A 20713-nucleotide genomic window follows, 5' to 3' on the forward strand; every position below is an offset into this window, starting at 1 on the left:
TAGACCTTACATTGTACCATGGAGAGAAATGGTTATTAATAATACAATTGTAGAACTGTATTAGTTAATTGTACAGTGGCATTATTTGATTATAATTATCATCAATTCTTTGATGGAGAGGAAATCAGAATCAGATCTAAGAAGACTTCATCATTCCAAGAATGATGTCAAATGACCCCCTTCATGGTGGATTATGCACTTATTGACTATGAGCTGTGTTTCTTCCCCAGAGAGTCCTTGTTTGTGTATCACTTGTAGATTTTTGGTTTGCAGTTATTCTGAAGTTTTGATAGAAGAGTCTATATGTATGTGAGATTGTTTTTGTTACAGCAGATACCCAGCAGCCCTGTGCTGCAGCGTATCAGCTCTGGCGACAGCCCCGTGGCTGTAGCATACCAGCTCAGGCAGCTCTGTGGCTGTAGTGGATCAGCTCTTTTACCCGGTGAGAAACCAAGTGAGCACTCGGAGAGTTGGAGAACTCAGGTTTATTACGCCGGCGGGCTCAGAGGAGATCGCTCTCCAGAGTCTGAGCCCGGAAGAAGGGTTTCACAAGGCTTTTATGGGCTATGTCTTCCGGGTCCAAGCTTGGCTAGTTGGACTGGAGTGACGTCAGGCAAGGTAGTAGATGTGGAAACAAATTTACAGAAGCAGATGCATGGGGGAGGACTGGTTGGGGCAGTTGGCTAGACTTTGCTTAGTCATCATGGCTGGGGTCTCTCCTTTCTACATTTTATTGGGACATTTTCTCCTACATTTTAAGTTGTTGTTCTCTTAATTGCAAGTTCATCTCCAGTGTCCTGCATTTGTACCACCTCTTCTCATGATTTATGATTTTGGTGGTATAATTGTGCATGGATGATTTTGTATCTTTACTGTATCTATACCTTTCCTGGTGAGCCTTGTCATTTGTGGCATTTTTGTTTCCTGTTGCTGTCTTTTCTCTTCTGCCTAGAGAAGTTCCTTTAGTATTTGTTGTAAAGCTGGTGTAGTGTTGCTGAATTCTCTCAACATTTGCTTATCTGTGAAGGTTTTGATTTCTCCTTCAAATCTGAAGGAGAGCCTTGCTGGGTAGAGTATTCTTGGTTGGAGGTGTTTTCCTTTCACCGCGTTAAGTATATCATGCCACGCCCTTCTGGCCTGCAGAGTTTCTGCTGAAAAATCTGCGGATAACCTTATTGGGGTTCCCTTGTATGTTACTTGTTTCTTTTCCCTAGCTGCTTTCAAGATTTTCTCTTTGTCTTTAATCTTGGTCAGTTTGATTAATATGTGCCTTGGGGTGTATCCTCCTTGGGTTTATTTTATGTGGTACTTGTTGTGCTTCCTGGATTTGAGTGAGTAGTTCCTTTCCCGTGTTAGGGAAGTTTTTGGCTGTTATCTCTTGGAATATTTTTTCTGTCCCCTTCTCTCTCTCTTTTCCTTCTGGCACCCCTGTAATACGGATGTTGGTGTGTTTCTCGTTGTCCCAGAGTTCTCTGAGACTCTCTTCATTTGTTTTCAATCTTTTTTCTCTTTTCTGTTCTGCATCCATGATTTCCACTAATCTGTCCTCCGCCTCGCTTATTCGTTCTTCTGCCTCCTGTATTCTGCTGTTAGCTGCCTCTAGTGAACTTTTTATTTCCGTTATTGTATTTTGCATCTCTTCTTGTTTAAGTTTTATAGCTTGTATCTCTTTGGTCAGTGTTTCCTGTAAGTTATCCACCTTTGCCTCCAGTTTATTTCCAATGTTTTGCCTCATCTTCAGCATCAACAATCTAAAGTCTTTTTCCTGGAGGCTGAGAATCTCCTGGTCACTTAGCTGATTTTCTGGGTTTTTTTCTTTCTCCCTCATCTGAGCTATAGTTCTCTGTCTTTTCATTTTGATAGGTTTTTGGTGTGGTGACCTTTTGACAGATACTAGAGTTGTAGCCTCTCTTACTTCTGGTGTCTGCCCTCCTTGTGGCTGAAGTTGGTACAGGGGCTTGCTGTAGGCTTCCTGATGGGAAGTACTGATGCCTGCCCACTGGTAGGTGGAGCTGATTCTAATCCCTCTGGTGGGTGGGGCTTAGTCTCTGGATGGGGCTAGAGGCAACTGTGTGCCTGAGGGGTCTTGAGGTGGCCTGTTTAGTGAGGGATGGGGCTGTGACCCCACCTGGATTGTTGTTTGCCCTGGGGCTTCTCAGCACTGATGGGTGGGGCCAGATTTTCCTAAAATGGCCACCTCCAGAGAAAGGCACTGCTGCTGAATATTCCGAGAGCTTTGCTTCCAATGCCTTCCTCACAACAAGCCACATTCACCCCTGTTTTCCCAGGATGTCCTCCAAGAACTGCAGTCAGCATTGACCCAGATGCCTATGGAGACCTTGCTCTGCCCTGGGACCCAGTGCACGTGAAAGTCTGTGTGTGCCTTTTAAGAATGGGGTCTCCATTTCCCCCAGTCCTGTGGTGCTCCTGTCACAAGCCCCACTGGCCTTCAATGCCAGATGCTCCAGGGCTCTTTCTCCCAGTGCCAGATCCCCACACGTGAGGGTTTGATGTGGGGCTCCGAACTCTCACTCCTGTAGGTGAGTCTCTGTGAACCAGTTAGTTTCCAGTCTGTGGAGCTTCCCACCTGGGAGGTATGGGGTTGTTTATATCATGTAATCACCTCTCCTACCTCTTTTTCTTCTGGAGTAGGATGTCTTTTTTAAGGTTTCCAGTCCATTTGGGTGGAGATTGGTCAGCCTTTAGGTGTGACTTTTGTTCTTTTTAGGAGAGAAGTTGAGCTCCAGTCCTTCTCTTCTGCCGTCTTAATCCTCTCTCAAGCAGCTCTAGTTTCTGAAGGGACAGAAAACATTTCTTTGCCTGGTCGAATAATTACATTTTCCTAACAGATTGACGAATGTCGTTTGGTATCTAGAGGAGGCCCATAAAAACTCTGTGGCTCAAAGACAGTCAGACACTTGGAGTTTATATGCTACCCAAGACCAAGGAGAAGGGGGTGGGGACCCAGGGTTTAAAGAGGAGGCAGACAGTGCCCAGGAGGAAGGGGGAGAGCAAAGGTTTGCCACTCCATGAAGTCAAAGTTTTTATAAATAGCTCTCTCCCTGGCATTGGCTCCAATTAGACTCCTGGCCTCAAACTTTGATATGCTGAAGGTGCCTAAAAGGCAAAAAGACACCAAAAACCAAACAAAAACTAAAAAACCTTGCCTTGAGGGGTAACCACAGAAGAATCACTGGCAGATTCTAAGACTACAGGTGATCTCGCTCTCCCAACCCCACCCCACCCCACCCCCGCCCCATCATGCCAGCAACCCAGGGTTAAGCTTGTCTTTTGTGCTCAGTAATTTCCTGCTTGCAACCCAGGGTTAAGCTTGTCTTTTGTGCTCAGTAATTTCCTGCTTTCGTTTTTGGAGATTTCCTTTTTTTCAGCGCCACACAGCTTAACCTCCGCCTCCCTGCGTGTTCCAGTGCTCCAGGCTCTGCTCCATGAATCCAGTAAGTCTTGGTATACCCTTCATCTGGCAGAGACTGGGCGCTGGGTTCAGCTACTCCTGGATATTTTTTTGTTGTTGTCGTTGTCTCTTTGGGGCCGCACCCGCGGCATAGGGAAGTTCCCAGGCTAGGGGTGGAATCTGAACTGCAACTACCGACCTCATGCCACAGCCATGGGGATGCTGGATCCTAAACCCACTGAGTGACACCAGGGATCAAGTTTGCCTCCTCATGGATACCAGTTGGGTGTATTGCTGCTGAGCCACAGCAGAACTCCTTGGCTACTCCTAAAGAGACCTCTGCCATTCCAGGGTGCAGCTGGGTCAGCCTGGCTCAGCCTGAGGGTGGAAAGACCCATTTTGCACACGAGAACGTAAGGGGCTGGCAGGTTAAGGGTTTGTGTGAGAAGAGGTGGGGGTGGGGAGATTACATCCATGTCCAGAGGCTCTAAGACTAGTGTTTAGGTTTGTGTTCTGACAACAGGAAAAATTGCCCTTATGTAATGTGTATGACCTGGGGACCACTGACTTCAGGCTCCTGTCTACTACCTGGCGCACTGTGTCTGCAGATATAAGGATGACATGAGGGACTTGGCAGCATCCTGGATTTGGTATCTGTGAAGGATGACTGTGTAGTGATTTATATTAAATCCCCTTGGTGTTTGTTACAGCCAGTAACTCTGTGAAGCTGTCTCTGCTGTTTATCATTGGCAGCAATTTTAAAATTGGTGATAAAATACACAACAAAATCCATTTAACTATTTTTAAAATTTTAAAGTTTTATGGATGTGTAGTTGATCTTTCTTTCTCTTTCTTTCTCTCTCATGCTCTCTTTCTCTTCCTTTCTCTCTTTTTTTCTTTTGCTTTTTAGGGCCACATGTGTGGCATATGGGAGTTCCCCTACTAGGGGTCAAATCAAAACTACAGCTGCCGGTCTACACCACAGCCACAGCAACGTAGGATCCAAGCTCACAGCAATGCTAGATCCCTAACCCACTGAGCGAGGCCGAGGCCAGGGATGGAGCCCACATCCTCATGGATGTTAGTCAGATTCGTTTCCCCTGCACCTCAACGGGAATCCCCGATGATGGCTGATTTTCAGTGTTTTGATCATTTCTGCTATATGGCAAAGGGGTTCAGGTAAAGACCATGGAATGCTTCATGACTTTGTGTGTCATCCTGTTGCAGGGGCCATGCTAATCTTCTTTGCAAGATTCCAGTTTTAGCAGAGGTGCTGGTGAGGCCGCCTCCCATGCTAAGCAGTTTTAAGTGTGCAGGTCACTAAGTTGACGTATGTTTACATATTTGCTGAGCAGCCAATCTCCAGACGCTTTTCATGCTGTAAACCTGAAACCGTGTCCCCATTGGACAAGGGCTTCTCATTGTCTCCTCACCCCAGCTCCGTTTGACTTTGTGTCTCTAAGGATCTAACTCCTTTGGGTACTTCATGGCGGTGGAAACACACAGTATTTGTCTTTTGGTGCCAGGCTCCTGTCACTTGGCACAATGTCCTCAAGCTTCCTCCAGGTGGTAGCACAGGTCAGATATTGCTGTCTTTGTGTTCCCTTCATGGCCCAGTGGTTAACGAACCTGAGTAGGATCCATGAGGATTTGGGTTCAGTCCCTGGCTTTGCTTGGTGGGTTAAGGATCAGGTGTTGCCATGAGGTGTGATGTAGGCCACACACGTGGCTTGGATCCCTGTTGCTGTGGCTGTGGTGTAGGCTTGTGGCTGCAGCTCTGATTCCACCCCGAGCCTGGCAGCCTCCATTGCTGACGGTGCAGCCCCAAAAAGCCAAAAAGCCAAAAAGCCAAAAAAAAAAAAAAAAAAAAAAGAAAGAAAAAAAGAAACACTGTCTTTTGAAGGCTGACTCCTATCCCACTGTGTGTAGAGACTGCACTGTGTTGGCCTTTTGTTCATGGATGGACACAGGAGCTGCTTCCGTGTGTCAGCTTTGGTGACTAATGCTGCTGTGAACAGGGGTGTCCACAGCTCTCTAAGACCATCTTCTCCGTTATTGGAGGGCATCCCCAGAGGAGGAGTGTTGGATTATATGGGAAAGCATTTTTAGTTTTTGGAGGAACCCCCGTCTTTTCTCCACAGAAGCTGCTCCTTTTACATTGATCCTAACAGTACACGAGATTGGTCAGAAGCATTTGAAAAAGAGGCAAACGGGGGTGCTGAGCAGTACATGACATGTTCAAAGGCACAGGTGTGGGGGCGGAGCCAAGATGCGAATCAGCGTTTCCTGGCTCTTGGAAAGCTTGCTCTTCACCACTGGGCTGAGCTTGGGCTTTGGAGGCTCGTGGGCGGGAGCTTCCTGAAGATGACTGTGTTCACTGGGTCAGCCTGGCCCTCAGAGCTGGGTAGTGGGGAGACATTGTGTGCCCCAAAGATTAGGAGACAGAATCCTGTCACTTCTGATTGAGAGTGAAGGTGGGACCCTTTCCTGCAGACAGTTGGGAGACAGACCAGTGTGGTTTGATGCCTTGACTGAGCTGGGCTAGAGTCTGTCCCATGTCATTCTGCCTGAACTCGCAGTTCCAACTCCATGTCACTCTCCAAGCAGTGACACAGAAAGCAGTTAGTTTTCAGAAACCTTGGTGTGGAAAGATGTGGAGTCTCAGTTCTCTGATCATCCAGTTCTTAGAGTCACTTCAGGAGTTCCCGTCGTGGGTCAGCAGAAAGGAATCCGACTAGGAAGCATGAGGTTGGGGGTTCAATCCTTTCTTGCTCCATGGGTTAAGGACCCAGTGTTGCCGTGAGCTATTGCATAGGTCATCAGCTACAGCTCAGATTAGATTCCTAACCTGGGAACCTCCATATGCCTTGGGTGCAGCCCTAAAAAGATAGAAAGACAAAAACAAAAACAAAAAGGTCACTTCGCACATAAGAAGGAAGCGAAGGAATAAGGATGGCAACAATTTCCCTTGTTTTATGGTGGAAAGGAGGACGAAGATGGCACATAGTTTGTATACAATCAGACAAGCTGATGCACAGCAGAGCTGAATTGGAACCCAGCAGATCTGGTTGACTTCAGTTCTAAAATCATCATTCTTAGCCACTCAGCTTAGGTCAATTAAGCAGTGGCTGTGTGTGCCAGGCACTGTTTTAGAAGCTTTTGCTTCTGAAGGGGCAGGAATCTTGGCTTTCTAGATTCTTTGGCTGGTCTGATCATGACATTTACATAGCAGATGAACAAATTTAGTTTGTTAGGTACAAGAGGCCCATAGAAACCCTGAGCCTCAACACAGTCAGGCACCTGAGGCTTATATGCTCACAGCTTGAGCTTAAGGAGAAGGGGGTGGGGATCTGGATGTTCCCAGGGGAGGGAGACAGCCCCCAGGAAGCTGGGAGGAGAACTGCTTGGGAAGCAAATATTTGCCCATTTATTTAGAGACGTCTTTCTGAGATAAAATGTTATCTCCAGAAACAGCTCTCTTCCTGGCATGGGCCATCTGTCTAAGTTATTGAGCAGTTAAGGGAGAGGCAAGAGCTGTTCCTGAGTCTGCTGGGTCTTCATTGCCTTCAGCTCCAAACATTGCACGTGTGAAGTGGTGCATTTTGGGGGAGACATAATTCTCTCCCCTCCCTTCGCTGCAAGCAGCCCTTCCAGTAACTTTGAACCATGTGGAAAGTCTTCCTTAGATTTGAAGAAACCAAAGCTCAGAGATGGAGGACGTGCCCCGTGTACCCCTTTACCCGCTGTTCCCATAACCCCATTGCTTCGTGGAGTCAGACTCCCAGGGTCAAGTGTGGATGGACATTCTTGGTGACTTTGGGTCTTGTTTTCTCTTCAGGGAGGAGCCTCCTCAACTCTGTCTATGATGTTGGGTCAGCGTGTTCGCCAGTTTGGTGAGAAACTGGTCCGAAGGCGGCCACTGGAGCCCAGGGACGAGTCTGAGATTCCCACACCTCATCTCAACAGCTTCGACCTAGTGGTCTTTGGTGTGAACAGAACCCTTAGGGTTGGTGTGTACATCCTGGCTGGTTCAGTGGCCGTGTATGTAGCTGGACCTGGGATCATCGTCTCCCTCTTGGTGGCTGGCTTCTTTTCCATGTTGTCTGGATTCTACTTCGCTGAGTTTGGGGCCCGGGTACCCCGCTCAGGTTCTGTGTATCTCTACAGCTATGTGACAATGGGACAACTGTATGCCTTCATCACTGGCTGGACCCTCATACTGCATTTCATCCTTGGTGAGATGACGCAAGTGGCGCATGCTGTGGGCTTAAGACCAGGGACCTGGGAGAGAGATCTGGGGTCTTCCCTCGTTCATCAGCCCTTTGTCATTGACCTTGTAGAGGGAGTCAGGTCGTCGTGGCAGAATCCCCTCCCCCTGCATTCTCCTCGGCTCTATCCTGTCATCGTAAAATGACTGGACCCAAAACCTAGAAGGAGGGGGAAGTGTAGGGAGTGGGTGCGAGGGAGGCACGTCCCACAGGCCCATCCCTCAGCATTTGAAAGGCTTTGCTCAGCTGTTGTCTTCCTGGATTTCCCTGTACCAGTTGAGGGAGATTTCAGCCCTCATCTCCCAGCCGTGCTGGTCCTACTTACCTGTGTTCTTTTCTTGCATAACCTCCATCTCCTCCTTACATATCACATAGCTGATTTAGTCACCTGGCCCTGCCCCCCCAGCCCATGAAGAGAAACTTTGAGACGGGGTATGTTGTCTGTTTCTTTCCCCCAAAAAACCCACTCCAGGGAGTTCGTAGGGGTTCAGTTACTGTCCTTTCATGAATCTTCCTTCTGCCACTGCAGCCACCGCCTACTTGACCAGGGCCTGGAGCTACACCTTTGACAGCCTGATTGGGAACCACATCTCACAAAAGTTAGAGGGAACGTTCTCTGAGCATACGCCCTCGTTCTTGGCCCCATACCCAGACTTTGTTGCGCTGGCCCTGGTGCTGCTGATGGCTGGTAAGAAGGGGTCAGAGCAAAGCTGGGGAGCATGGACTATGAATGGGGGAGCTAGGGTGGGAAGGGCTTGGGTCCCCGAATGGTCGGGGATTAGGACTGGAGAGAAAGGGTCAGGAAGGCAAAGCTGAGCCCATTGTTTTCCACCTTTGCAGCATTGGCGTTTGCCCATGGGTGGGGGCTTTCCTTGCTCCCCGAATTACATTTTTCTTTTTTCTTTCTTTTTTTTAATACATGTGTACTGGTGGCATATGGAAGTTCCTGAGGCTAGGATTTGAATCCAAGGCACCCCTTTGACCTACACCACAGCTCATGGCAGCACTGGATCCCGAACCCAGTGAGTGAGGCCAGGGATCCAACCTGCATCCTCCAGAGGCAGCAGTGGGTACCTAACCTGCTGATCCATAGTAGGAACTCCTGTAAAATCACTGTTGGATGTTGACCAGCATCCCTGGCCTTTGCTTCCCCATGTGACACATGCCAGTCAGAATGTTTCCACATATGGACACACCTCCATCCGTGGACAAAATCAGCCCAGCTCAGAATCATTGACAGACTCACAAGTTTCCTTGTGTATATTGAGGACAGGGCTATTCTTTAATTTGTTTATTTAATTAATTAATTATTTATTTATTTATTTTGTCTTTTGTAGGGCGTCACCCACGGCATATGGAGGTTCCCAGGCTAGGGGTCTAATCTGAGCTGTTGCTGCCGACCTACACCACTGCCACAGCAATGTCAGATCCAAGCTGTGGCTGCAACCTACACCACAGCTCACGGAAATGCTGGATCCTTAACCCAAGGGATTGAACCTGCAACCTCATGGTGCCTAGTTGGATTCGTTAACCACAGAGCCAAAATGGGAACACCAAGGATATTCTTTTAAAGGAAAGGAGATTCTCAGAGCAAGAACTAATGTACTATTTGTCTCAGCTTTATTGAAATATCATTCACATACAACATTCTGTAAGATTATGACATACAGTGTGATTATTTGATAGATGTATATATTGTGAGATGATTGCCACGATAAGACATGAACCATCTTGGAGTGTACAAATCCGAGGCACTTAGGATATTCACAGTGTTGCACAACCGACATCTCCCTCTACTTCCAAACATTTTCATCTCCCTCAAAGGCAGCCCTATACCCACTGAGCATCACTGTCCATCCCCCAACCCCACCTCAGGTCCCCAGCCCTAAGCCCTTGACCACCGCTAGTCCACTTTCTGTCTCTGTGGATTTAATTATTTTGGAGGTTTCACACTTTCCATCTTTCCCACAGGGCTAGTGCTTCTGGGAGTTCATGACTCAGCCCTGGTTAGCAAAGTGTCTGCAGGCATCAATGTTTTGTTGCTCAGCTTCATGATACTCTCTGGCTTCATTAAGGGAGACCTGCACAACTGGCAGCTCACAGAACAGGACTACAAACTGGCCACATCTGTATCCTCTGACAGCTATAGGTTAGGAGGGTCCTCTTACCCCTAGTCCTGCTTAGAGGGGGCTGCAGATCCGGGAATACGGTGGGAACGGAAGAGACCTGGTCTGATGGATCCAGAAGATGGGGTCCTGGAGCCCAGGTCCTGGGGTGTTAACAAAGGAGTCCAGTAGAGATGTCTGAACAGCCTCCCCCACACTCTTCCCCATCCCGTCTCTCACCACAGCCTGGGCCCTCTGGGTTCTGGAGGTTTGTGCCCTTTGGCTTTGAAGGGATTCTCCGAGGAGCAGCAATGCCTTTCTACTCATACTTTGGTCTTAATGCCATTATCACTTCAGGTAACATGGTCATTTGGGTGCCCTTGAGCAATGGGGTTGGCAGTTGATGAGGCTGCTTTTGGAGGTGGGAGGGGGAAGAATATTGAATGATTTCACAGCTGTGTGTTTTCCTGACCTGATGCTCCCACCATCCTGCAGGGAAAGAAACTCCCAACCCTCAGCGTTCCATCCCTTGGAGCATAGGGATCATCATCTCCATCTGCTTTTTGGCCTATTCTGGTGTCTCAGCAGCTCTCACCCTCATGGTGCCCTACTACCAGATTCATCCTTACAACCCCTTGCCGCAGGCTTTTCACCATGTTGGGTGGGCTCCTGCCGGATACTTTGTGGCTGTTGTCATCCTGTGTGCTCTTTTTTACAGGTCAGTGTCAAAGCTTTCTCTCCATGTACCGTCAGATGCTCAGGCATCCTCTCTCTTGGGATTGAGGGACAAGAGGGAAAGCACCTCACCCCATGTGGGACCAGGGAGCAGAAAGCAGGTCTGTCCTGCTTCTCTGCATCCTCACACGTGTTCCCATTATTGTCTTTTCCAGCCTCCTGGTTGTCATGTTGACCATGTCTCGGTTGATTTGTGCAATGGCAGAGGATGGGCTCCTTTTCCGGGGACTTGGCCAAATCTACGCCCGAAGAGGCACCCCCATCGTGGCCATCCTGGTTTCTGCAATTCTTTCAGGTCCATAAACACAACCCAGCCCTTCTTGGATCAATTTCTTTAGCTTGGATATATCCAGTGGCTTCTCACTCGTCCCCCAACCCTCGTTCTAGGGATCACAGCATTGCTTCTCGAGATCTTTCGTGTTGTGGAACTCATGTCAGTTGGGGCCCTGTTTGTTTACTTCCTCGTGACTTTTTCTGTCCTGGTCCTCAGGTGAGACTCCACTACACCTTGACTGGGGGTCTTGGTCTCATGGAGGTTGACAGTATGATCCCCTCCTGCTGCTTCCTAAATGTCCTGCTGGGCTTGAGTCAGGAAAGCAGTGGACTAGGCTGTCTGATGCTGGATGAATAGGCGCAGCTGTTCATGTTACCTTTATACCTCTAATTCAGGTACCAGCCAGACCAGAGCTTCAGCAATAAGGAGAAAGTAGAGGAGGAAATTGAGATGGAGCCTATAGTTGAAGGAAATCCTTCACCATCTGTACCTGAAGCAGGAACCTCAAACCCTCTAAAGAGTCTGTGTAACCCTATCAGCACCACCCCAACTCTGAAATCTGGCCAGATTGTCTATGGATGCACCTTCCTGCTGGGTGAGCATGGGGACTTCTCTTTGGTCACCTTCTGAGATGGACAGGATGGGCAGGGAGTGGGTGTGCTGGCAGCTGAGGAGTCTTGCAGATGTGATGGCCCTTCCTGGGGTGGGCAGTGTGGGGAGGGGTGACCCGAGGTCTTGACCCGTTTGGCTTCTGGAGTTGAGCCTGTTGTCTTCCCCCTTGACCCTTGCAGTTCTCCTGCTGACCATCCTTAGCCTGCTTCTGGCCCAGTGGCCCAGCCACGTGTTCTCTGGAGACCCCGGGTTCACAGCAGGGGCTGTGCTGCTGCTGCTGCTCATTGCGGGGATCACTGCCATCATTTGGAGGCAGCCCCAGAACCCCTCTCCTCTTCCCTTCAGGGTAGGTGACCTTATGTGCCCAGCTGTCCAGGCTGAGGGGCTGAAGTCGGCATGCTTTGAGGTGAAGCCTCCTTTGCTGGACCAGGGAAGGGGGGACTTGCTCAAACCCATGGACCTTCCCCGGTCCCACCCAGTGCTTCCCCCCCACCCCCTGTCTCAGTGGGCCCTGAATGCACAGCCTGAGGATGACTGGGGTCTCCCTGCCCACGTGGGGGAGGGGCCTCCCTCTCTGATGTGGGTGCTGTGTTCAGGGAGTCACTGGCTTTGCCCCCAGGTCCCTGCTCTGCCCATGCTCCCAGTGCTGAGCATCTTTGTGAATGTCTACCTGATGATGCAGATGTACTCTGTGACCTGGGCCCAGTTTGGCATCTGGAATATCGTGGGTAAGTGGTTTTCTGGGATAAAGCACTTCTAGATTCATTGAACCCAACCCCCTTCCTAATGACCTCTCCCCACAATGTGTGTTAGATGCCATAATAGCGGACCTTCTGGGCATTTGTAAGTGGGGAGAGGGCCTACTTTGCTTCTCATGGTCTCATTTCCCTGCTAGGACTGGCCATATACTTTGGATATGGGATCCGACACAGCTTGGAGTAGAAGAGGGATCCACAGCCACCAGCCTCCAGCCTCCAGCTCCCAGACCCTTCATGAACACACCCCTGGTGCTGAATCCTCTTAACCACAGGGAATAGATGATGTATGGTTCTCTCCAAATACTGCATCTGTTTTCTTGTTCAAGCGACACCGTGATCCTCTATGGGGTATGAGTGGATTGCATTTAGAGCCCTGTTTTCATTGACAGAGGACTGAATCACTTTAATATTGTACAATTTTTTTGGTCTTTTTGGCCTTTTTTTGGGCTGCTCCCGTGGCATATGGAGGTTCCCAGGCTAGGGGTCGAATCGGAGCTGTAGCCACCAGCCTATGCCAGAGCCACAGCAACGCCGGATCCGAGCCACGTCTGTGACCTACACCACAGTTCATGGCAATGCCTGATCCTTAACGCACTGTGCAAGGCCCAGGATCGAACCGGAAACCCCACAGTTCCTAGTCAGATTCAATAACCACTGGGCCACAACAGGAACTCCAATATTGCATAATTTTTAACTAAGCTTTTCTTTCTTTCTTTCTTTTTCTGTCTTTCTTTCTTAAGGGCCACACCTGAGGGATATGGTGGTTCCTAGGCTAGGGGTGGAATTGGAGCTGTAGCTGCCAAACTACACCACAGCCACAGAAAAGCCAGATAGGACCCACATCTGCCACCTGCACCACGGCTCATGGCAACACTGGATCCTTAACTCTTGTGTGAGGCCAGGGATTGAACCTGTGTCTTCATGGATTCTAGTCAGATTTGTTTCTGCTGAGCCCGGACAGGGACTCCTGTATATTTATTAATGATGGCCATTCTGACTGATTTGAGGTGGTACCTCACTGTAGTTTTTATTTGCATTTCTCTAATAATTATTGATTAGTTGAGCATTTTTTCATGTGCCTGTTGGAAATCCCTATGTTTTCTTTGGAGATCTGTCTATTTAGGTCTTCTGCCCATTTTTTAAATTGGGTTGTTTGCTTTTTTTGCTATTGAGGTGTATGAGTTTTTTGTCCATTTTGGAGAATAAGCCCTCTTTAGTGGCATCGTTTGCAACTCTTTTCTTCCATTCTGTACATTGTCTTCTTTTTTTAATGGTTTCCTTTGCTGTGCAAAAGCTTGTAATTTTACTTAGACCAGAGTGGCTTTTTTTATTTTTTTTATACTTAGACCCCATTGACCCCAATTGTGTTTATTTCTATTGCCTTGGAAGAAAACCTTAGAAACCATTTGTGGGGTTGATGTCAGAGAATGTTTGCCTAGGTTGTCTTCTAGGAGTTTTATGTTGCCTTGTCTTAGGTTGAAGTCTTTAAGGTATTTTGAGCTTCTTCTTGTGCATGGTGTGAGGGTGTGTTCTAGCATCAAGATGTACATGCAGCTGTCTAGTTTTCCCAGCACCACTTGCTGAAAAGACTGTCTTTTCCCCATTTTTTTTAATTTAAAAAACTGTTATTATTATTATTATTATTATTTTTGCTTTTTAAGGCCACATCTGCAGCATATGGAGGTTCCCAGGGAGAGGTTGAGTCGGAGCTACAACTGCCGGCCTATGCCACAGCCAGAGCAACTCAGGATCCGAGGCATGTCTGAGACCTACACCATAGCTCATGCTCTGCCAGATCCCTGACCCACTGAGTGAGGCCAGGTATGGAACCCTCATCTCTCCTGGATCCCAGTTGGATCTGTCTCCGCTGAGCCACAACAGGAATTCCTAGAGCAAGATGTTGAGTGTTGGGATAGTGCAGACAAAATACACAGTGTGTCTATGGGCACTCCTTTTTCCCGTTTTATATTCTTGCCTCCTTTGTTGAAGATCAATTGACCTTAGGTGTCTGAGGCTCTAAAAAGGAAAAAAAAAAAAAGGAAAAACCCCAATCATCTTGGATAACACAGGATTGTCACAAACCTTCAATTTGCAAAAAAAAGAAATGCAGTGTTTTCCAAGCCCAGTAAAGCAAGGTGTGCCTGTACACATATATGTTCATATGTTTATGTGTAGTCAATACCCATCAAATAGGTACATGTAGTTTAAGTACTAAAAAGACACGTGTTACTCTTCCCTGTTCATCTGGAATTCACTGTCTCGCGGCATCGTGTGTGTTTCTTTGCTGTGTCTCTCACCCGTCGGTCTCTGTGTATGCTCTCTGCATTCTCATTTCCTCTTAGAGAGACATTGAGTGCATTGGGTTAGGGGTTATCCCAATGACCTGCTTGTCCTGAATTCCCCCTCTAAGGGCCTGTCTCCAAATACAGACACACTCTGAGGTATGAGGGTTCAGTTTGCAGAACAAAGGACCCTAAATGCCCAAGTGCCCAGCTGGATTGGAGGGAAGACAGGATGATGGGAAATCGGGGTGGGGAAAGAAGGGCCTGAGGGACAACTAGGAACAAACACATGTGGGCAGAACCCATCCCAGGTTTTGCCTTGAGGAACCACATCCAAGAGAAAGCGCCTCACACCAAACACGTGAAACTGGCATGTCATCACCGCTCTTCTAAAGCTTTGGCCAGCTTCCCTGAGCTGCTTTCCTGTCTGGATCCCGAACAGTTATCAGCCCCTTGGGGACAGAAACCCGGGTCTCCACCATGGCCTGGTGTCAATTCTGTCACTCGGGAAAGCTCAACCAATATTTGCAAGGGATCGACTCCATGTAGGAGACTCCTACAAAGGAAGTGGAGGACGCTTAGGACCTGGACTTACTTCAATCTTACAAGGTTCTTTCTCTCACTTACAGATGTGACTCTGAAGCTTAGCGACAGCCTCCACGGGTTGCCCCATAGAGAGGGCGTCAGTCCGGGCAGTGTACCTCCAGAACCAGAGCCCTTCACTCTACTCTTAAACGACCCTTCCCTTCCTTCCTGTGGATCTTCCACACCCTTGTCCAGTGCCTAGACATCACCTAATAGCCAGAAGAAGGACAGAAAAACTCCCTGAGGGATTGTTGGCTTGGATGAAGAGCTCAGATTCCTTTCTCACTCAGAACTCCTTCTAGTGGCTGAGATTAAAACCTTTGCATGATAGGAGTTCCCCTTATGATGCAGGTATTAACTACATTAAATATTTTAAAATTAAAAATAAAATGCAATACCACTAGACATGCTCCAGAAGAGCTAGAATGAAAACGATGGGGGAAAAAAAACAAAAGAAACAGGGTTTGGTGGGATGTGGAGTGTGGATATTCTGCTGTTGGAAATAGAAAGAGGTGTCACCTCTTCTAGGTATGTTCCCAACACAGTTTGACCCAAATATGCACGACGACACATCTACTAGAGGTTCATCTCAGCTCTCCTTGTGGCGGCTCCCCACTGGAGCCGACCAAAAGCCCATGGAGACTGGACGGGGTCAGTCCTTTGTGAGGGATGGACATGATTTCTTCCAGCTTCGATGGGATACAAGTGCCCAAAACGCTGGGTAATTTTTAGGTGGAGACTGTGATGAGCTGAAGTTTTACCTGCCCGCAGGGAGTCTGGGCCCTCTCAGTTCCCTGCAACAGCCCTGCAGAGGGACCTGCAAACCCAAGATACATGAAAGAGGCCAGACCCTGTGTCCATCTTCACTGGGTCCATTTATAGATCACCCGACGTGAGACAACATCAGTTTCTGCTGCTGGATCAGGACAGAGGTCCTCCTAGGAGGAGTGGGGACTGGATTGGCAGTGGGGGGAGGGGAGGTTCCAGGGTGCTGGCAATATTTCTGCTTGGCTCCTTTTTTGTGTGTGTGTGGTCTTGTTAGGGCCGCACCCTCACATATGGAGATTCCCAGGGTAGGGGTTCTAATCAGAGCCTCAGGGGCCGGCCTACACCACAGCCACAGCAATGCCAGATCCGAGCCGCATCTGCGACTACATCACAGCTGAAGGTCATGCTGGATCCTTAACTCACTGAGCGAGGCCAGGGATGGAACCCGCAACCTCATGGTTCCTAGTTGGATTCGTTAACCACTGAGCCAGTATAATGAGGATAATGTGAGAAAAACAATGAATAAATACACATAAGTGTGTGTGTGTGTGAGTGACTGGGTCTCTTTGCTATTCAGAAAATTGACAGAACACTGTAACCAAGTATAATAGAAACAATGAAAATCATTATTAAAAAAAAGACATTCTTGGGAGTTCCCGTCGTGGCGCAGTGGTTAACGAATCCGACTAGGAACCATGAGGTTGCGGGTTCTGTCCCTGCCATTGCTCAGTGGGTTAACGATCCGGCGTTGCCGTGAGCTGTGGTGTAGGTTGCAGACGCGGCTCGGATCCTGCGTTGCTGTGGCTGTGGCGTAGGCCAGTGGCTACAGCTCCGATTCGACCCCTAACCTGGGAACCTCCATATGCCGCGGGAGCGGCCCAAAGAAATACCACAAAAAAAAAAAAAAAAAAAAAAGACATTCTTTACCTCAATGGTTAAAGCAGATCTGCCAGGAGGGGTTGAGAGGATGAGTTCCCACAAAGTTCAGGCAGAAGCATGTATGAGCCAAAATGACGTCTCCACCCCTCGAGTGGTGAACGTTGTCTCCACTGCAAACGCATGATACTCTTCGACCCATCAGGTCCAGGAATTCTCCTTCTGAGGACTCACCCAGAAGAACCGAAGGCACCCTCCAGAAGAATTCTCTGTACAGCCTTGTTCATGGCAGCGTTGCTCACGAGAGCTAGAACACGCAGCACCCCAAGTGCCCACGGACCAACGAAGGGCTGTCGGAGGTCGTGTGTACACACAGCAGCGTGTTGTTCAGCATTAAGAAGGAAGGGAATGCTAACACATGCCGCACCGTGTGTCTACCTTACAGACGTCCTGCTAAGTAAGGTGAGCTTTTCTGCAAAGGAGAACTTGGAATGACTCCACTTAAGTATTGTAAGAGGCACCTGGAGTGGTCAGATGCCTAGAGACAGAAAGTGGTAGGGAGATTGCGAGGAACCAGGAGAGGAGATGGGGGTTGTTGGTGCGTGGGTACAGTTTTCAGTTGTGCAAGAGGCAAAACCTTTTGGAGTTGGGTGGCACAAAATGTGAACATAGTTTATCGTGACTGAACCGGACACTTAAAGTGGCTGAAGTGTTAATTATATTTTACAACTGTAAACACTGCCTCAGAACCATGCCCCTCTGAGGGTAACCGCAGAGAAGTCAAGGGCTGACAGCAACACTCCAGATGCTCCCACCCACCCAGCCCCACCCCCACCCAACAACCCAGGGGTTAAGCCTTGCTCTTGGGGCTCAGGGACTCTCCACTTACCTCTTTGGAGATGTGGCAGCTCCAGCCCCACACAGCTTAACCTCAGCCTCCCTGTGTGTTCCAGTGCTCCAGGCTCTGCTCCAAGGATCCAGTAAATCTTGAGTATCCCCTCTCCTGGAAGAGTCTGGGTGCTGGGTTCATCGGCTCCTAAAGAGACCTCTGCCATCCCAGGGTGCAGCTGGGTCAGCCTGGCTCAGCCTGGCTCAGCCTGAGGGTGGAAGGACCCATTGTACACTTGAAAGCGGAAGGGGCTGGAGCTGCTGTGTTTGTGAAAGAAGAGGTGGGGCTTGGCTCAGTGCCTGGATTCTAAGACTCATTTTTTTGGACCTGGGCTCAAACAGTGGCAAAGATGACCCTTATCTAGGGTTTATGACATGAGAACCACTGACCTCAGCTTCCTGTGTACAGTTGGAGGTCTGGGTTTCCACCTCTGCGGATTCCTGGAACACTGTAACCGAGGGAACTGACTTGGACACCTGTGGCTTTTGGTATCTGTGGAGGAGGGCTGATGGTGATGCATATGAATCAACACTAGGCTTGCTGACACTATGACACTGGCTCAGAGGACACATTACTGCTATTAATTGAACATATGGTGGTGGGAGATCCTGTCGTGTCTCAGCAGAAAGGAATCTGAGTAGCATCCCTGAGGACCCAGGTTTGATTCCTGGCCTCGCTCAGTGGGGATCCAGTGTTGCTATGAGCTGTGGTGTAGGTTTCAGAAGTGCCTTGGATCCTGAGTTGCTGTGGCTGTGTTATAGGCCAGCAGCTACAGCTGCAATTCCACCCCTAACCTGGGAACCTCCATATGCTGCGGGTGCATCCCTAAAAAACCAAAAATTGAAAATAAAATAAAAATAAAATGTGGTGGTAAAATACGTATAGCATAAAATTAGCCGTCTCCACCATTGTACATGTACAGTTCTGTATCATTGAGTACATTTCCATTGTCCTTCGTCCAGTCTCAGAACCCTTCTCTTCCTGTGCCCAATTAACAATATCTCCCATTCCCCCCTCACCTCAGCTCCTGGCAAACCACCAATTGACTTTTCTGTCTATGAATTTGATTCTCTGGGCATTTGAAAGAAGTGGAATCATACACTGTCTGTCTTTGTGTGACTGGCTCATGTCACTCAGCAAAATGTCCTCAAGGGTCCTCCGTGTTGTAGCAGGGGTCAGCCATTGCTGTCTTCTCAGGCTGAATCATATTCCACTGTCTGTATGGAGCCCATTGTGTCTATCCATTCCTTCGTGGATGGACGTAGGACATGCTTCCATGTTTGAGCTACTGTGAATAGTATTGGTATAACCATGGGTGTATGGTTATCTCTTTGAGACCCTGTTTTGAGTTCCTTTGAATCTATACCCAGAAGTTGAATTGCTGGACCATAGGGTAAATCCATTTTCAATATTTGAGGAATGACCATATTTTATGCATTGTATCTCCTTCCTTCTCCATTTTACTTTCCTACTCACAGTGCCCAAGGGCTCCTCCATAGTATCTGAACCAGAAGAACACAGACACCCAGAGAATGAAATGACTTCTCCGAGCACACAGAGATATTGGTGGAGCTAAGATTCTTTTTTAAAAATTTTTATATTTTTGGTCTTTTAGGGCCGCTCCCAAGAAATACGGAGTTTCCCAGGTTAGGGGTGGAATCGGAGCAACAGCCACAGCAACGCCAGATCCGAGCTGCATCTGCCACCTAAACACAGCTCATGGAAACGGCAGTTCCTTAACACAGTGGGCGAGGCCAGGGGTTGAACCTGTGTCTTCATGGGTGCTAGTCAGATTCGTTTCCACTGAGCATAGAAATTCTGAGCCGAGATTTTAATCAGAGTTTGCTGGCTCTTCGAATGCTTGCTCTTAACCAATGGGCTGAGCTTGGACTTTGGAGGATCTATGGGCAGGAGCTTCCTGAAGATGACTGTGTTCACTGGGTCAGCCTGGCCCTCAGAGCTGGGTAGTGGGGAGACATTGTGTGCCCCAAAGATTAGGAGACAGAATCCTGTCACTTCTGATTGAGAGTGAAGGTGGGACCCTTTCCTGCAGGCAGCTGGGAGACAGACCAGTGTGGTTTGATGCCTTGACTGAGCTGGGCTAGAGTCTGTCCCATGTCATTCTGCCTGAACTCTCAGTTCCAACTCCATGTCACTCTGCAAGCAGTGACACAGAAAGCAGTTAGTTTTCAGGAACCTTGGTGTAGAAAGATGTGGAGTCTCAGTTCTCTGATCACCCAGCCCCTTAGAAGTCACTTCACACATAACATGCAGGGAATGGAATAATGATGAAAATTTCCCCAGTTTTAAAACTAGAAAATAAAAGGACAAACCAGACAAGCTAATGCATAGCAGAGCTAGATTTGAACTAGAAGAGCTGGTTGATTTCAATTCTAGAATCATCAATTCTAGGGAAGCTCCCCTTGTGGCTCAGTGGAAATGAACCTGACCTAACTAGCATCCATGAGGACGCAGGTTCAATCCCTGGCCTCACTTGGTGGATTAAGGATCCAGAGTTGCTGTGGCTGTGGTGTAGGCCGGCAGCTGTAGCTCGGATTCTACCCCTAGCCTAGGAACCGCCATATGTTGTGGGTGTGGCCCTAAAGAGACAAAAGGCAAAAAAGACAAAAAAAAAAAAAAAAGAATCAAAAATAGAATCATCAATTTTAAAATCAGCACCTTATACCAATTAAGCTGCTGCTCTGTGTGCCAGGTGCTGTATCAGAAGCTTTTACAGCTTTCCCACTGTGCCTCATCAGGTTAAGATCCCAAGTGGTATGTATGAGGATGTGGGTTGAATCCCTGGCCTTGCTGTGTGGGTTAAAAATCAGGCATTGCTGTGAGATGTGGTGTAGGCTGCAGTATCAACTCTGATCTGCTGTTGCTGTGGCTGGGATGTAAGCCTGCACTGTAGCCCCGCTAGGAACCCTAGCCTGGGAACTTCCACATTCCCTGGGTACAGCCCTAAAAAAAAAAAAAAGAGAAGAAGCTCTTGTTTCTGAAGGGACAAAAATCTTTTCTTTCTTTTGCTTCTGAAGCTTTTGCTTTCGCTTCTGAAGGGATAGAAAACTTTTCTTTGCCTGGTCTAATAATTACATTTCCCTCACAGATTGACGAATGTAGTTTGGTATCTAAAGAAGGCCCATAAA

General features: G+C 48.2%; 2 protein-coding genes across 9 annotated transcripts in view; both read left to right on the plus strand.

Moving 5' to 3' along the window:
- LOC100626318 (cationic amino acid transporter 3-like) overlaps positions 1–20713 on the plus strand; it is a 48589-nt gene that overhangs the window by 15510 nt on the left and 12366 nt on the right. For 4 of the 8 annotated variants that reach the window (XR_002344405.1, XM_021093398.1, XM_021093399.1 and 1 more), the window contains exon 1: positions 16709–17137. Coding sequence is in view for 7 of the 8 variants with exons in the window: in XM_021093398.1 (XP_020949057.1) it covers positions 16859–17137 (279 nt within the window). In the remaining variant the exon portion in view is untranslated. Of the gene's footprint in view, positions 1–14175; positions 15383–16707; positions 17138–20713 lie in introns of those variants that run through there. The other 4 variants (XM_021093401.1, XM_005664804.3, XM_021093400.1 and 1 more) reach the window with 4 other exon arrangements.
- On the plus strand, positions 3309–12465 carry LOC100626407 (cationic amino acid transporter 3). Its single transcript, XM_013998732.2, is given in 13 exon segments — positions 3309–3455; positions 7251–7647; positions 8210–8368; positions 9652–9829; positions 10031–10050; positions 10053–10142; positions 10281–10503; positions 10676–10815; positions 10908–11010; positions 11190–11389; positions 11586–11752; positions 12026–12134; positions 12302–12465. Coding segments are annotated over 13 exon segments (1842 nt in total). The 5' UTR covers positions 3309–3446; the 3' UTR covers positions 12349–12465.

Source organism: Sus scrofa, chromosome 6, assembly GCF_000003025.6.
Source record: "Sus scrofa isolate TJ Tabasco breed Duroc chromosome 6, Sscrofa11.1, whole genome shotgun sequence".
NCBI lineage: Eukaryota > Metazoa > Chordata > Mammalia > Artiodactyla > Suidae > Sus > Sus scrofa.